We start from the raw sequence: 17534 nt of genomic DNA, 5'->3' as shown, positions 1-17534 counted from the left end.
TGGTCTATCCTTGAGTATGTGTTATGTGGATTTGAAAAGAAGGTATATTCCAGTTTTTTGGGGTGAAGATCTGAAAATGTCCAAGAGGTCTAGTCTGTCGATCTCTTCATTCAATTCTCTTGTATCTTTATTGGTTCTCTGCTTTGTTGATCTGTCTAAGTGTGAGAGTGGGGTATTGAAGTCTCCCACTATTATTGTATTACTATTGATGTATTTTTGAAATTCTTTCAGTAGATGCTTAATGTATTTAGATGGTCACTCGTTGGGTGCATAGATGTTAATAATTGTTAAGTCTTCTTGGCTGATTGATCCTCTAATCATTATGTAATGTCCTTGCCTATCTTTTATTACTTTATTTAATTTAAAATCTATCATGTCTGAGATGAGAATGGCTGTTCCTGCCCTTTTTGTGGTCCGTTAGCCTGTATGATAGTTTTCTACCTTTTCACTTTAAGTCTGTGTTTATCTTGTTGTGACAGATGGGATTCTTTCAAGCAGCATATGGTTGGGATATGTTTTCTGATCCATCCCCCGACCCTGTGCCTTTTGATGGGTGAGTTTAAGCCATTGACATTTATTTATATTATGGATTTAATGTATTGTAGTGCCATTGTTCTAAAAAAAATTGTTTGCTCTGATATATTGCAAGTATTATAGTGATGTTCTTGTTTATAAGAGGTCTTTTAGTACCTCTTTCAGGGCCAACTTGGTGATGGTTGCCTCCTTTAACTGTTGTTTATCTAAGAATGTTTTGATCCCTCCATCTAGTTTGAATGAAAGTCTAGCAGGATATATTATCCTTGGTTGAAACCTTTTTCATTCAAGGCTCGATAGATATCTTGCCACTCACTTCTGGCTTTTAGAGTCTGAGTGGAGAAGTCTGCAGATAATCTTATGGGTTTTCCCTTGTATGTGACTTTTTGTTTCTCTCTTGCAGCCTTTAGGATCCTTTCTTTATCCTTACTTCTTCTCATTGTGACTATGATGTGTCTTGGTGTCTTCAGGTCTGGGTTGATTCTGTTTGGTACTCTCTGGGCCTCTTGAATCCTGATATCCTTTCTGTTATTTAGGTCTGCGAAGTTTTCTTCTATTATTTCCTCTAGAATGTTTGCTTCCCCTTCCTCTCTTTCTTCCTCTGGCAGGCCAATTATATTAATGTTACTTCTTTTGAGATCATCCCATATGTCTCTGTTGTTTTCAGTGTCTCTCAATCTCTTTTTAAGCTCTTTCACCTCTTTCTTTGTTTTCTCTAACTCATCCTCTGTCTGACTAATTCTGTTTTCTGCTTCTGTTAGTCTGCTTTCCCTTGCCTCAGCTTCTTTCTTCATTACAGCTATTTCAGCTTTCAGTTCTCTAATTGCCTCAAGATAATCAGTATTTTTCTTGGGTGTCTCAAGTGTTGTTTCCCTAATACTGTCATTCCTTTCCTCCAATGTTGTTTTCATTTCTGTGATTAATAATTTTATTATTGCTTGCATATGTTTCTTATCTATGGTTACTTCTGGCTGATTTGTAGTTTCTTCTGAGCTCTTGTCTTCATTCATTGGAGTAGCAGTTTTATTTGTTTTTGATCTACCCTTTTTTTTATTTATGTGTTTCTTTTTTATGCTCTGTTGTTCCTCAGTTGTTGTGTCTTGAGTACAAGTAATACTGTACTAAATACCTTTATGACAATTGCACTCACCAACCTCCAGAATTACAGTAGCAACTGAAGTAAGTATTGAAGTAGTTTAATCGTTACCAGTTAGCCAAACAATTTCTCCAATCCGTGAAAAAATAGTAACCAAATCCCAGTGAGGAAAGAGAAAAGAAAAAAGGGATAGCAAGAATAGACAGTTATGCAAATCTACTATCCACTGTATATTCTAGGGGTAACAAGAGGGGAAAGTGAATTAGAGCAGAGATACACACATAGAGAGTGCACTCTGAGTCAGATTTCTTCCCCAAAATAATTCACAAATTCAGAAAGGCAAAGAAGAAGGAAGAAGTGTATGACAAGATTAAAAAAAAAGAGAGAGAGAGACGAGAGAGAGAGACAAGAGAGAGAAAAGGTAGAAGATAAGAAAAAGAGTTGTAATTAAAGAGCAGTGAAAGGAAATTCCCAAATGTGTATCAGTGAATTCAAAAAAGCACCCTGTTTGGTGGTGTGGGGGATCCTGCTAGGAGCTGGTCCCCAGGGACTGCTTGGGGGGTGGGGGCGGGAAGGAGGTATGCTTGAAAATTAAAAGGAAGAAAAAAAAAAGTTTGTTTTTTTTCCCTTTTTTTCCCTACTCTAATTCTTAACCCAAATTAAGTTATAGTCACCTCCTGGTGTCACCGCTAGGACCCCTTATTGTCTGTCCTGCTAAAGGCAGAAAATCCTACCATTTCCAGGAGATGTGGTTGGAGCTCAGCTGCTAGCAGCTTTTCAGTCTGCCATCTTCCGGGAAACCCCCCCCCCTCCAGACTTTTTTAAAGGATTTCTCGAAAATAAAAACTAGCTCCAAGTCCTTTGATCCAATGAGAGCTATACTCAAGAAGTCTTCGGATCTGCCCTCAGGGTCGCGGTGGTCCCTGGAGACTCCCAAGAAAAAGCTCACGAGCTATAGTGCTCCCTCCATGTCCTCTGCCGGCTGCCCAGCAGCGCTCTGCAACCGGCGGAGGAGCCACCTTCCCGGGTGGAGGACAATGCCCGGCGCACCCGCCTTGCCCGCTGCCGCCTGGGAAGTCTGGAGCAGCCCGCCCGCTAGTCCGTGCCACCTTTACTCTAATTCTTAACCCAAATTAAGTTATAGTCACCTCCTTGGTGTCACCGCTAAAACACCTTATTGGCTGGCCTGCTAAAGGCAGAAAATACTACCGTTTCAAGGAGATGTGGTTGGAGCTCAGCCGCTAGCAGCTTCTCAGTCCGCCATCTTCCTGCCACACCTCTGGAGTTGATTTTTATTTCTGGTGAGATAAAGTGGTCCAGTTTCATTCTTCTGCATATTTCAACCCATTTCCCAGCACCATTAATTAAGCTTCCTTTCTTGATTTAATACTTTGGGACACCTTGTCAAAGATTACAAATCCATAGGTGTGAAAATCAGCCCCAGACAAAATCAAACTGATGGGGTTTACAGTAAAAAATATTTGTACCCCTTTCCCATATTAGGGAGATACTCCCTTCCCTGATACAGCTTTCTGTTCCTTCTCCAGCCATGGCTGGAGACATCTTCCCAGACAATAACTTAAATCCACCTGTATATAAGATTTCAGGCTCATGAAAAACAAAAAAGCTAGTATAGCCACAGGCTCTTTTGCTCTTTTTTGGCTCTCATATATAACTAAAACATGCCTACTAGATTTCTACAAAATTGAGGACCCCCAACTCTTCACCTTCACTACTCCAGCCTTAAATTTCATGATTGATCATCAATTTGCTTGGCTTTGCATGTTAACTGCCTTCTCAGCCGCCAGGTTCCATATACTAGCAGGATGCTGACCAGAAATCCATGGACAGACAACCCCACCAGTGTGTCCTGGAGCTCCACTTCCCCAGAGTCCCACCATACTAGTGAAAGAAAGTGGCAGGCTGGGAACACTGATCGACCTGTCAAAGCCCATGTTAAATGGGAATTAATTAAACAAGCCTGACCTACCACCTTTTGCATCCGACAATGACCTTGGGACCATACTCCAGAGGGTTAAAGAATAGGTAAGCTATCAGGGGTGGGGATAGGATAAGGAGTTCTGGTGCTGGGAATTGTGTGGAGTTGTACCCCTCTTATATTATGACTTTGTGAATCTTTCTTTTATACATAAATAAAAAAGAAGACAATTTGTGTGTATATATAATGATTTAAAGTAATTATTAAAAAGATAATATAAAAGAAGAAAAATCAGAGAAATTTGTAAACACCACTTTAAAATGGCACAGAAATTACACTAATATGGGCAGTATAAACATATTTTCATCTTTCTGGTCAGTGGAAGACATCATCCTTTTCAAATCATTTCTCCTTTGAAAGGAAATATACTCTGTTTCCTGTGATGGTGAGCAGAAACCACATCAGTGTCTGTTATTAATTCCATCTCAAGGAGTCTTCTGACTCCAGATCTCCAGACAATTGTGTTTATTGCATGGGGAGGTCTTTCTGATGAGATGTGGAGGGCTAGAAATTTTTCATTTATGTCCTCACATACCTGAGGCAAATAGAATGACAGTGACAATCAGTCCATTAGCTCAGGGGGCTGTGCCACAAAATCCCTGAAGAACTCTTTCCCTTATTTGTTTTGTTTTCACTCCATAGATGATGGGGTTGAGCATGGGAGGTACCAGAAGATAGATATTTGCAAACATGATGTGGACCACCCTGGGCACCTGATGCCCAAAGCGGTGGGTGAGGAAAGTAAACAGAGCTGGAATATAGAGAGCCAAGATGACACAGATGTGAGATGCACATGTGCCAAAAGCCTTGAGCCTGGCTTCACCAGAAGGCAACCCCAGCACAGTCCTCAGAATCATCACATAAGATACACTGATGACTGTGATATCAAAGCCCACCACCGAGAAGGCCACAAAGAGCCCATATGCACGGTTGACTCTGGTGTCAGCACACACCAGCTTCAGCACAGCCATGTGCTCACAGTAGGACTGGGGGATGATGTGGTTGGAACAGAAGGGCATTCTGGAGATCATGAAGCAGAAGGGGCTCACCCACAGCAACCCTCGCAACATCACAAAGGCCCCCAGTTTGCCCACTACAGATAGCGTCAGGATGCTGGAGTGGTGCAGTGGGAAGCAGATGGCCACATAGCGGTCCAAGGCCATAGCCATGAGCACCCCAGACTCCACAGAAGAGAAGGCATGGATGAAGAACACCTGGAGGAGGCAGGCATGGTATTCAATCTCCTGAGCATGGAACCAGAATATGGCCAGCATTTTGGGTTGTGTGGAAGAAGAGAGGACCAGGTCAGAGACAGCCAGCATGGCCAGAAAGAGGTACATGGGTTCATGCAGGCTGTGGTCAATCCGGATTATGTGAATGACAGTGATGTTGCCAACGACAGCCACAATATACATGGCACAGAAGAGAAAAGCAATCCAGAACTGGGAATTCTCAAGTCCTGGGATTCCAAGCAGGATGAAGTACATGGGGTGAGAGGAGCCATTCCTGAAAGCCAACATTGCTGGGTGTTTAATTTGTCTCCATTGAAGAGGTAATCCACTTTCTGGAGGTGATAGTCAAATAAAATATGATTATTATTTGTACTTTTAAATCACCCTATGGGAAGTAGGGCTACTGGCTTTTTATTAGAATACCAGAATCATTTTCAGTGTTTTAATAAATAAAAATTCACAACAAATGTCTTCTGTTTATTCAATTTTATGACATTGGAAATAGAATCAGACCCCCAATAATAAGGTTTAATTGGAATAAAACATAAAGACACAGGTTGCTAAATCATTGTCCTCCTACATGAGATTCCTGACTACAAATGTTTAATTGACCTGAATCACACATTTCGATGAAAACAACTCTGAATGGGGCACTGTCTCATGGACCTCTGTATCTGACTCAGAACAGAACTCTATAATAATAATTGCTTAATAAAATAACAAGTGTCAACACTTAGTAGTAACAGACTCTTCAGATCATTAGCTGTATATTAAAATGTCCTGATTTTGAGCTATATGTCAAACACCATTTTAACTTAAGATCCTACAGGCAGTTTTAGTAAAGCACTCTTACGCTTAATCCCTTCACACATAAGACATTCTGACTTCTTCTCATACCAAAGTTACCCTATTTATTAACTAGTAAGGAGCCTTGAATGACCATCTTTTCTATTATTAAGCCCCAATTGACCTGAGGCCTTCTTTGAAATTACTGGTTATTACTTCTTCCCAAACAGAAACATCTATGCAAGAAGGCTGTCTTTTGAAATTTCACTACCCAAATCACCTTAGGATAAGAAAAATATTTCACTCCATTATAATCAGTGGTTCCCAAAAAGAATTTCAATATCCTCAGATCCCAGATTGACCTCACCACTTTTTCATTAACCTTAGATTCCTAACATTATGAGAAATGAGGCTAAGACTTTTGAAAAAGTCATGCTGTAACAGGGTACCATGGCCATTCTTTCTAGGCAAGTAACTCTAGGTTTACTTAAAACATATCTCCATAGAGTATTATAAAAATTCAGAAGTCGCATGTTATATGAGATAAGAAAATATATTTATTCCTTTCTTCGTGATCAGATCTTCCTAAATAATCAGAAGTATTGGTGCATAGGATTCTCTCCCTCCTGGGCTTTGCATTTGGAAATATGACCTCCTCTTATAAGGGCCTAGGCACTGGGGTTCAGCAGCACCCAGAAAGTTATATCTCGATAATCCTTACCCCTGCAGCAGGTGCTAGAAAAAGATGTTCAAGGTGTAATTTCTCTACATTCATAATATTCTCTTTTTAACTGTGGAAGATATTAGTGGTTTTGTAGACAGAACAATTCAGCTTTTGCATTTTGTTATCTTTCTCATTGAACATCTGTTTACTCATTTTTTCAATCAGAAGAACATAGTTCAATAAAGGTACACAATTCACCTGTGATCACATAATAAGTAGGCATCAAGGAATGATTCCACATCCAGGGCTCTTGGTGGTATATAATCAAAGTTCTGTTTGAGATTGATTGACAGTGAACCCCAGGAGGGGAAAGCAGAAATTATTGTCCACAAGCAGAGTGAGGAGTGCCTGACCCACCCGCTGACCACTTATGGCCATTGAATTCATTCATTCTGACCTGACTGACAATGCAACTGCCAGCAGAACTTGAAATTTAATAAAGATAATTTTTCATAAAAACATTAATTACATAGTTTAAGCTGATAATTTTGTATGGCGTATGAATGGTTTTATAAATATGACCATGGCCAAGGCAAAAAGAAAAAAAGTTACTATCGCTATACTTGTATCACACACAGAGATCTGAAGAGGACTTAAACAATTCTGTCCTGAATTACAGATCAGTCTGCATTTGAATCTGGAATATTAGTGAATTTGTTGGAATAAGAGCCTATAGACTGGGCTTCTTGCCAGTCTTCCCAAATCTCTGACATCAGCAGGCTTCTCAACAATGCCACCTGTATTGACTTCTGCTATAAATAAGGAAGAACTCACCTGTTCTAAAAAATCTTTTGAGGAGGTTCCCAGAAGATGGCGGATTGAGAAGCTGCTAGTGGCTTGAGCTCTGACCACATCTTCTGGAAACAGTAGGATTTTCTGCCTTTAGTAGGCCAGTCAATAAGGGGTCCTAGCGGTACCACCAAGGAGGTGACTATAACTTAATTTGGGTTAAAAAATAGAGTAGAAAAAAAGGGGAAAAAATTTTTTCCTTTTAAATTATTAAGCACACCTCCTCCCTCCCCCCCCCATAACCAGGCCCTGGGGACCAGCTCCTAGCAGGATACACTGCTGAGCTTCTTTCTTTACCAAGATTCCTATCCCACCAAGGAGTATCATTCATTCTAAGTCTATACCCTTCTGAAACCTCTGGCCTTTTTTCTTTCTAAGTAGCCAACCCCTCCCACCTCATCCCGCATAGCTAATTAAATAATTAAAAATAAATAAATAAATAAACTCCTTTCACCACTCTTTTATGACTGTTCTTTTTCTTATCTTTTTCTATTTTCTCTCTTTTTTTCTTTTTCTCATTCTTGTCATCCTTTCTTCCTTAATCCTACAGCTTCCAAAGCCATAGGCCCCATTCCCCACACCACCAAACAGTGTGCTTTTTTTGAATTCACTGATACACATTTGGGAATTATTTTGGGGAAAAATTCTGACTCAGAGTGGACTCTCTGCTCAACTTCCATTCCTCCTTTAGCTACCCCTAGAATATACAGTGGATAGTAGATTTGCAAAACTGTCTATTTCAGCTATCCTTGTCTAGTCCTGAGGTTTTTCTTGTATTTTTTTTCTCTTAACAACCAGCTGCCTCTGATCACGAGGTTTGAGATAATCTGGGACAGGGTTTTTTTTTTTACCCTGCTCTATTTTATTATTAATATTATATAAAGGCATATATCTTCCCCCCCTTTAGGTTGATCAGAATTAACTCTTAGGGTATCTTTCATTGATAGGGTAGTGGGCATCTTATCTATTGTGGGAGGAATTTGTCTCGTTACTCCTAACTCCTCTACAGACTCACCCCTCCCCCCTCCTCCCAGCTAATTAAAAAAAATAAATTAAATTAAATTCAAAATAAAGCAATAAAAAAAACTTTCCTTTCACTGCTCTTCAATTACAGCTCTTTTTTGTATCTTTTCTCTTTTCTCTCTCTTATCTCTTTTTTCTTTTTTTTTATCTTGTCATACACTTCTTCCTTCTTTGCCTTTCTGAATTTGTGAATTATTTGGGGGAAGAAATATGACTCAGAGTGGACTCTCTATGTGTGTATCTCTGCTCTACTTCCCTTTCCCCTCTTGCTACCCCTGGAATATACAGTGGATAGTAGATTTTCATAACTGTCTATTCTTGCTATCCCTTCTTTCTTTTCTCTTTCTTCTTCACTGGGATTTGGTTACTATTTTTTCACGGATTGGAGAAATTGTTTGGCTAACTGGTAACAATTAAACTGCTTCAATACTTGCTTCAGTTGCTACTGTAATTCCGGAGGTTGGTGAGTGCAATTGTCATAAAGGTATTTAGTACAGTGTTGCTTGTACTCAAGACACAACAACTGAGGAACAACAGAGCATAAAAAAAAGAAACACATAAAACAAAAAAATGGGTAGATCAAAAACAAATAAAACTGCTACTCCAATGAATGAAGACAAGAGCTCAGAAGAAACTACAAATCAGCCAGAAGTAACCATAGATAAGAAACATATGCAAGCAATAATAAACTTATTAATCACAGAAATGAAAACAACATTGGAGGAAAGGAATGGCAGTATTAGGGAAACAACACTTGAGACACCCAAGGAAAATACTGATTATCTTGAGGCAATTAGAGAACTGAAAGCTGAAATAGCTGTAATGAAGAAAGAAGCTGAGGCAAGGGAAAGCAGACTAACAGAAGCAGAAAACAGAATTAGTCAGACAGAGGATGAGTTAGAGAAAACAAAGAAAGAGGTGAAAGAGCTTAAAAGGAGATTGAGAGACACTGAAAACAACAACAGAGACATATGGGATGATCTCAAAAGAAGTAACATTAATATAATTGGCCTGCCAGAGGAAGAAAGAGAGGAAGGGGAAGCAAACATTCTAGAGGAAATAATAGAAGAAAACTTCGCAGACCTAAATAACAGAAAGGATATCAGGATTCAAGAGGCCCAGAGAGTACCAAACAGAATCAACCCAGACCTGAAGACACCAAGACACATCATAGTCACAATGAGAAGAAGTAAGGATAAAGAAAGGATCCTAAAGGCTGCAAGAGAGAAACAAAAAGTCACATACAAGGGAAAACCCATAAAATTATCTGCAGACTTCTCCACTCAGACTCTAAAAGCCAGAAGTGAGTGGCAAGATATCTATTGAGCCCTGAATGAAAAAGGGTTTCAACCAAGGATAATATATCATGCTAGACTTTCATTCAAACTAGATGGAGGGATCAAAACCTTCTTAGACAAACAACAGTTAAAGGAGGCAAGCATCACCAAACCGCCCCTGACAGAGGTTCTAAAAGACCTCTTATAAACAAGAACATCACTATAATACTGGCAATATATCAGAGCAAAAAAACAAAAATTTTTTTGAACAATGGCACTACAATAATTTAAATCCATAATATCAATAAACGTCAATGGCTAAATTGACCCATCAAAAGGCACAGAGTGGGGGGATGGATCAGAAAACATAACCCAACCATATGCTTCTTGCAAGAATCCCATCTGTCACAACAAGATAAACACAGACTTAAAGTGAAAGGATGGAAAACTATCATACAGGCTAACGGACCACAAAAAAGGGCAGGAACATCCATTCTCATCTCTGACACAATAGATGTTAAATTAAGTAAAGTAATAAAAGATAGGCAAGGACACTACATAATGATTAGAGGATCAATCAGCCAAGAAGACTTAACAATTATTAACATCTATGCACCCAATGAGGGACCATCTAAATACATCAAGCACTTACTGAAAGAATTTCAAAAATACATCAATAGTAATACAATAATAGTGGGAGACTTCAATACCCCTCTCTCACACTTAGACAGATCAACAAAGCAGAGAACCAACAAAGATACAAGGGAATTGAATGAAGAGAATGACAGACTAGACCTCTTGGACATTTTCAGATCTTCACCCCAAAAAACTGGAATATACCTTCTTTTCAAATCCACATAACACATACTCAAGGATAGACCACATGTTAGGCCACAAAGAAAGCATCAATAAATTCAAGAGCATTGAAATCATCCCAAGTATCTTCTCAGACCACAGTGGAGTAAAACTAACATTTAACAACAAACATAAAATTATTAAAAGACACAGAATTTGGAAACTAAACAACATACTCCTTAAGGACCACTGGGTCAGAGACTCACTCAAACAGGAAACTCAAATGTTCCTGGAAACTAATGAAAATGAAGACACAACCTATCAAAATATTTGGGACACAGCTAAAGCAGTACTGAGAGGGAAACTTATAGCCATACAATCACATATTAAACACCAAGAAAAAGCTCAAATGAATGACATTACTGCACAGATCAAGGACTTAGAGGAAGAGGAACAAAGGAACCCTAGAGCAACCAGAAAGACAGAAATCACTAAAGTTAGAGAAGAAATAAACAACATCGAAAATAAAAGAACCATACAAAAGATCAATGAAGCCAAATGTTGGTTCTTTGAAAGATTAAACAAAATTGACAAAGCCCTAGCCAGACTCACCAAACAAAACAGAGAGAAGACTCAAATTAATAGAATTGTAAACGATGGAGGAGATATCACAAATGACACCACAGAAATCCAGAGAAAACTGCAAAACTTCTATAAAGAAATATACGCCACCAAGCTAGAGAATCTGGAAGAAATGGAACAACTCCTAGAAGCATATGCCCTTCCAAAACCGAACCAAGAAGAACTACAAAATCTAAATGCACCAATCACAGACAAAGGAATTGAAACTGTTATTAAGAATCTCCCCAACAACAAAAGTCCTGGACCACATGGCTTCACAAACAAATTCTACAAAACTTTCAGCAAACAGTTAGTACCCATACTTCTTAAACTTTCCCAAAGATTGAAGAAACAGTTATACTCCCTTCCACCTTCTATGAAGCCAACATCACCCTGATACCAAAAGCTGATAGGGACAGATAGGTATAAAAACTTTCAGAGGCGACTAGCACAGAACCCTCTCTTGTGGAAAACATAATTTGAATAAAACCATTTTACTGGATTCTGCAATTTGTCATCTATTGAAGATAAGTGACACAGTTGCAAAAGTACCATTGAAGGGATTGTTAGCCCTCACTTTACAAACTGCTTAGTGACTGTGAAGTTTAATTACAATCTTTATCTTCAAAAACCAGAAACCTTGAAGGAAGCTTCATGAGCATTGAGGCAGGCTATAGGTCTCTCTGTCCCTTTCCCTCTCTTGCCCTTTTCATCTTTGTCTCTATCATAAAAAGAAAATAAGTCCTTATTAGTGACTTTCTCTCCCTTAGGTTTAAAGTGTTATACAGAGGCAGGCAATTTGTTTTTTTTATTATTATTTAAGAAAAGATTAATTAACAAAACCATAGGGTAGGAGGGGTACAACTCCACACAATTACCACCACCCAGTCTCCATATCCCACCCCCTCCCATGATAGTTTTCCCATTCTCTATCCCTCTGGGAGCATGGATGCAGGATCATTGTGGGTTGCAGAAGGTGGAAGGTCTGGCTTCTGTAATTGCTTCCCTGCTGAACATGGGTGTTGACTGGTCAGTCCATACTCCCAGTCTGCCTCTCTCTTTCCCTAGCAGGGTGGGTCTCTGGGGAAGCAGAGCTCCAGGACACATTGGTGGGGTCTTCAGTCCAGGGAAGCCTGGCCGGCATCCTGATGACATCTGGAACCTGGTGACTGAAAAGAGAGTTATCATACGAAGCCAAACAAATTGTTGAGCAATCATGGACCCAAAGCTTGGAATAGTGGAGAGGAAGTGTTAGGGAGGTACTCACTGCAAACTCTAGTGTACTTCTGCTTTCAGGTATATATTTTGCAGTAGTTTATGGATACGTGTGAACATATGCTCTCTCTCACAGAAACTGGTGTATATCTAGGTGTTGGGACTGTTATAAAGTGAACCACCTGAGATGGAATTGGAATAGAGTATACTATGAAAGGAAAGGTCTCACCTGAGTAATGAAGCTGAAGGGTTGTCATTCCACACGTGAAGTCTCTGGACACAGTCTGAAGTGAAGCATGTTGAGGTGGCAATCATTGTGTGGGTTAGGTTGTGATCGGCAGATGCAATATTATTTGATATGGATTGGGAGAGGCATACAAGAAAGTGGGCCCTATCCAAGGGTTCCAGGACTGGGGGAAGTAGGGGCTCTATAGTGGAGATGTGAGGTTCCTGCTGTCTTAGGGTTCAAAAAGACAATTGATAGTTAATGTTATCATCACATTAATTGGTAATTGGGTTAACTTTGAAAAGTCCTTTTGTTATGGTTTGCTGTACAGTACCCAGTACCTTGTATATAGCTGTGCTATTGGATGCTTCTGATCTACTTGGTCAAGGCTTTTGAGAGAGTCTGCATATCAAATACATAGCCTATATATTAAAAAGATTCAGTTTGTGTTTTGAAAAACTTTGAGACATACAATTGATTTCCCCCCTCTCATATTAATTAACTAGTGATTTATATGTCTACATTTTGCTAGGAGTGTACATAAACACCATTCCCACCACCAAAAGATTGTGACCCATCCCTCCCACCTATTCCCACCCCCCACTGGCCCAGGAAGTTGCATGTCTACCCCTCACCACAGGGTTTTTACTTTGGTGCCCTACGTACAATTTGGTCAGGTCCTGCTTTTAGTTTACCTTTCAGATCTTCTTACTCAACTTCTGTTGAGTGGGATCATCCCATACTCATCTTTATCCTTCTGACTTAGCTCACTTAACATAATTGCTTCTAGCTCTGTCCAAGATGGGTCAGAGAAGGTGGGTTCATTGTTCTTGATAGCTGCACAGTATTCCATTGTGTATATATACCACAGCTTTCTCAGCCACTCATCTGTTGTTGGGCACCTGGGTTGCTTCCAGATTTTAGCTATTATGAATTGTGCTGCTATGAACATAGGACTACACACCTCTTTTAGCTTGGGTGTTATGGGCAATTTGTTTTTTGATGATTCAGTTTATACTTGAAAATAAAGCATATTCCCAGTAATAAAAAAAAAAAAAGATTGTTCATCACGACCAAGTGGGATTCATCCCAGGAATGCAAGGCTGGTTCAACATCCGTAAGTTAATCAATGTCATGAACAGGTCATGGCCGGTGAGCCGCTATGTTCCATCGCTGGGGAGCCAGAGACGACCCGAACTGCCCCTGCGGCTACAGACAGACTATGACCCACATAGTCAACGACTGCCACCATTCCAAATTCAAAGAAGGTCTCGAAACTTTACATCAGGCTCAACCTGACGCTGTTGACTGGCTACGGAAGAAGGACAAACGCTAGAAGAAGAAGAATGTCATTCACCACATCAATAAAAACAAAGCCAAAAACAACATGATTATATCAATAGATGCAGAGAAAGCCTTTGACAAAATCCAACACCCATTCATGCTCAAAACTCTACAAAAAATGGGAATAGATGGGAAATTCCTCAAGATAGTGGAGTCTATATATAGCAAACCTACAGCAAACATCATACTCAATGGACAGAAGCTGAAAGCATTCCCCCTCAGATCGGGGACTAGACAAGGCTGTCCACTATCACTGTTACTCTTCAACATAGTATTGGAAGTTCTTGCCATAGCAATCAGGCAAAGAAAGAAATCAAGGGAATACAGATTGGAAGGGAAGAAGTCAATCTCTCACTATTTGCAGATGATATGATAGTATACATAGGAAAAGCTAAAGAATCCAGCAGAAAACTACTGGAAGGTATTAGGCAATATTGCAAGGTATCAGGCTACAAAATCAATGTACAAAAATCAGTGGCATTTCTTTATGCAAACACTAAATATGAAGAAGAAGACATCCCGAAATCACTCCCATTTACTGTTTCAGCAAAATCAAACAAATACCTAGGAATAAAGTTGACCAAAGAAGTGAAAGATTTGTATGCTGAAAACTATGAGTCGCTACTCAAGGTAATAGAAACTGATACCAAGAAATGGAAAGATATCCCATGCTCATGAATTGGAAGAATAAATATCATCAAAATGAATAATCTCCCCAGAGCCATATACAAATTTAATGCAATACCCATCAAAGTTCCACCAAGCTTCTTTAAGAGAATAGAACAAACACTACAATCATTTATCTGGAACCTGAAAACACCTAGAATTGCCAAAACCATCTTGAGGAAAAGAAACAGAAATGGAGACATCACACTCCCAGACCTTAAACTATATTATAAAGCCATCATCATCAAAAGAGCATGGTACTGGAACAAAAATAGGCACACAGACCAGTGGAACAGAATTGAAAGCCCAGAAATAAATCCCCACATCTATGGACATCTAATCTTTCACAAGGGGGCCCAAAGAATTAATGGAAGAAGGAGGCTCTCTTAAATAAATGGTGCTGGGAAAACTGGGTTGTAACATGCAGAAGAATGAAATTGAACCACTTTATCTCACCAGAAACAAAAATCAACTCCAAATGGATCAAAGACCTAGATGTCAGACCAGAAACAATCAAATACTTAGAGGAAAACATTGGTAAAACAGTTTCCCACCTACACCTCAAGGACATCTTTGATGAATCAAACCCAATTGCATGGAAGACTAAAGCAGAAACAAACCAATGGGACTACATCAAATTGAAAAGCTTCTGCACATTCAAAGAAACTATTAAACAAACAAAGAGACCCCTCACAGAATGGGAGAAGATCTTCACATGCCATACATCAGACAAGAAACTAATCACCAAAATATATAGAGAGCTCAGCAGACTTTGCACCAAAAAAGCAAATGACCTCATCCAAAAATAGGCAGAGGATATGAACAAAACATTCACTACAGAGGAGAACCAAAAGGCTAACAAACATATGAAATACTGCTCTAGGTCACTGATTGTCAGAGAAATGCAAATTAAGACAACACTAAGATACCACCTCACTCCTGTAAGAATGGCATACATCAAAAAGGTCAGCAGCAACAAATGCTAGAGAGGTTGTGGGGACAGAGGAGCCCTTTTACATTGCTGGTGGGAATGTAAATTGGTACAGCCTCTGTGGAGAGCAGTCTGGAAAACTCTCAGAAGGCTAGACATGGACCTTCCATATGATCCAGTAATTCCTCTCCTGGGGTTATACCTCAAGGACTCCATAACACACAACCAAAAAGAGGTGTGTACTCCTATGTTCATAGCAGCACAATTCATAATAGCTAAAACCTGGAAGCAACCCAGGTGCCCAACAACAGATGAGTGGGTGAGAAAGCTGTGGTATATATACACAATGGAATACTGTGCAGCTATCAAGAACAATGAACCCACCTTCTCTGGCCCATCTTGGACAGAGCTAGAAGCAATTATGTTAAGTGAGCTAAGACAGAAAGATAAAGATGAGTATGGGATGATCCCACTCAACAGAAGTTGAGTAAGAAGATCTGAAAGGGAAACTAAAAGCAGGACCTGATCAAATTGTAAGTAGGGCACCAAAGTAAAAACCCTGTGGTGAGGGGTAGACATGCAGCTTCCTGGGCCAGTGGGGGGTGGGAGTGGGTAGGAGGGATGGGTCACAGTCTTTTGGTGGTGGGAATGGTGTTTATGTACACTCCTAGCAAAATGTAGTCATATAAATCACTAGTTAATTAATATGAGAGGGGGAATGGGATGCATTGGATCGACCTTCTCGTGGTGCATCCCGTGAGTACCCATTCATTAGGGAAACTGAGGATCCTACCTAGCCGACTGAATCCACATGGATCCCAGTCACTTTCAAAGTCAGCAACAAGCAGCTCCTGACAGCTTTCAACCTAACCTGTTGACTGGCTACGGAAGAAGGGCAAATGCTTGAAGAAGAGGGGGAAAATCAATTGTATGTCTCAAAGTTTTTCAAAACACAAACTGAATCTTTTTAATATATAGGCTGTGTAATTGATATGCACACTCTCTCAAAAGCCTAGACCAAGTAGATCAGAAGCAACCAATAGCACAGCTATATACAAGGTACTGGGTACTGTACAGCAAACTCTAACAAAAGGACTTTTCAAAGTTAACCCAATTACCAATTAATGTGATGATAACATTAACTATCGATTGTCTTTTTGAACCCTAAGACAGCAGGAACCTCACATCTCCACTATAGAGCCCCTACGTCCCCCAGTCCTGGAACCCTTGGATAGGGCCCACTTTCCCGTATGCCTCTCCCAATCCATATCAAATCATATTGCATCTGCCGATCACAACCTAACCAACGCAATGATTGCCACCTCAACATGCTTCACTTCAGACTGTGTCCAGAGACTTCACGTGTGGAATGACAACCCTTCAGCTTCATTACTCAGGTGAGACCTTTCCTTTCATAGTATACTCTATTCCAATTCCATCTCAGGTGGTTCACTTTATAACAGTCCCAACACCTAGATATACACCAGTTTCTGTGAGAGAGAGCATATGTTCACACGTATCCATAAACTACTGCAAAATATATACCTGAAAGCAGAAGTACACTAGAGTTTGCAGTGAGTACCTCCCTAACACTTCCTCTCCACTATTCCAAGCTTTGGGTCCATGATTGCTCAACAATTTGTTTGGCTTCGTATGATAACTCTCTTTTCAGTCACCAGGTTCCAGATGTCATCAGGATGCCGGCCAGGCTTCCCTGGACTGAAGACCCCACCAATGTGTCCTGGAGCTCTGCTTCCCCAGAGACCCACCCTGCTAGGGAAAGAGAGAGGCAGACTGGGAGTATGGACTGACCAGTCAACACCCATGTTCAGCAGGGAAGCAATTACAGAAGCCAGACCTTCTACCTACCTCAACCCACAATGACCCTGGGTCCATTCTCCCAGAGAATGGGAAAGGTAATAGGGGAGGGGGTGGGATATGGAGATTTGTTGTGGGAATTATGTAGAGTTGTACCCCTATTACTCTATGGTTTTGTTAATTAATACTTTATTAAATAAAAATAAATAAATTAAAAAATAACAGAAAAAAAAAATTTTAGGATTATCATTACTTAGCCAGCATTCACCTACTCAGATCCTATTGTCTCTATCAAAGTCAATGTCTGTCATCTGTTTATCCATATTCCTGGCACTCTGGTGGTCTATACAGAGATCAGATAATCCCTATAATGATATCTCTCAGTTTCCTTTTTTCATTCTGCTGTTTTGTTGTTGCTGTTGTTTATCTCACATTTTTGTTCCTGGAAAAAACAAAGG

At 39.9% G+C, this 17534-nt stretch overlaps 1 protein-coding gene across 1 annotated transcript; it reads right to left on the bottom strand.

Moving 5' to 3' along the window:
* Positions 1-4204: 4204 nt before the first annotated feature.
* LOC103122834 (olfactory receptor 52R1-like) lies at positions 4205-5158 on the bottom strand. Its single transcript, XM_007533454.2, has one exon. The coding sequence runs from the start codon at positions 5147-5149 to the stop codon at positions 4205-4207; it is 945 nt and encodes a 314-aa protein (XP_007533516.1). The 5' UTR covers positions 5150-5158.
* Between the last annotated feature and the right edge of the window lie 12376 nt (positions 5159-17534).

Source organism: Erinaceus europaeus, chromosome 17, assembly GCF_950295315.1.
Source record: "Erinaceus europaeus chromosome 17, mEriEur2.1, whole genome shotgun sequence".
NCBI classification, from domain to species: Eukaryota; Metazoa; Chordata; class Mammalia; order Eulipotyphla; family Erinaceidae; genus Erinaceus; species Erinaceus europaeus.
Note: the sequence above shows the minus strand (reverse complement) of the source record. Positions and strands in the feature narration are given on the sequence as shown.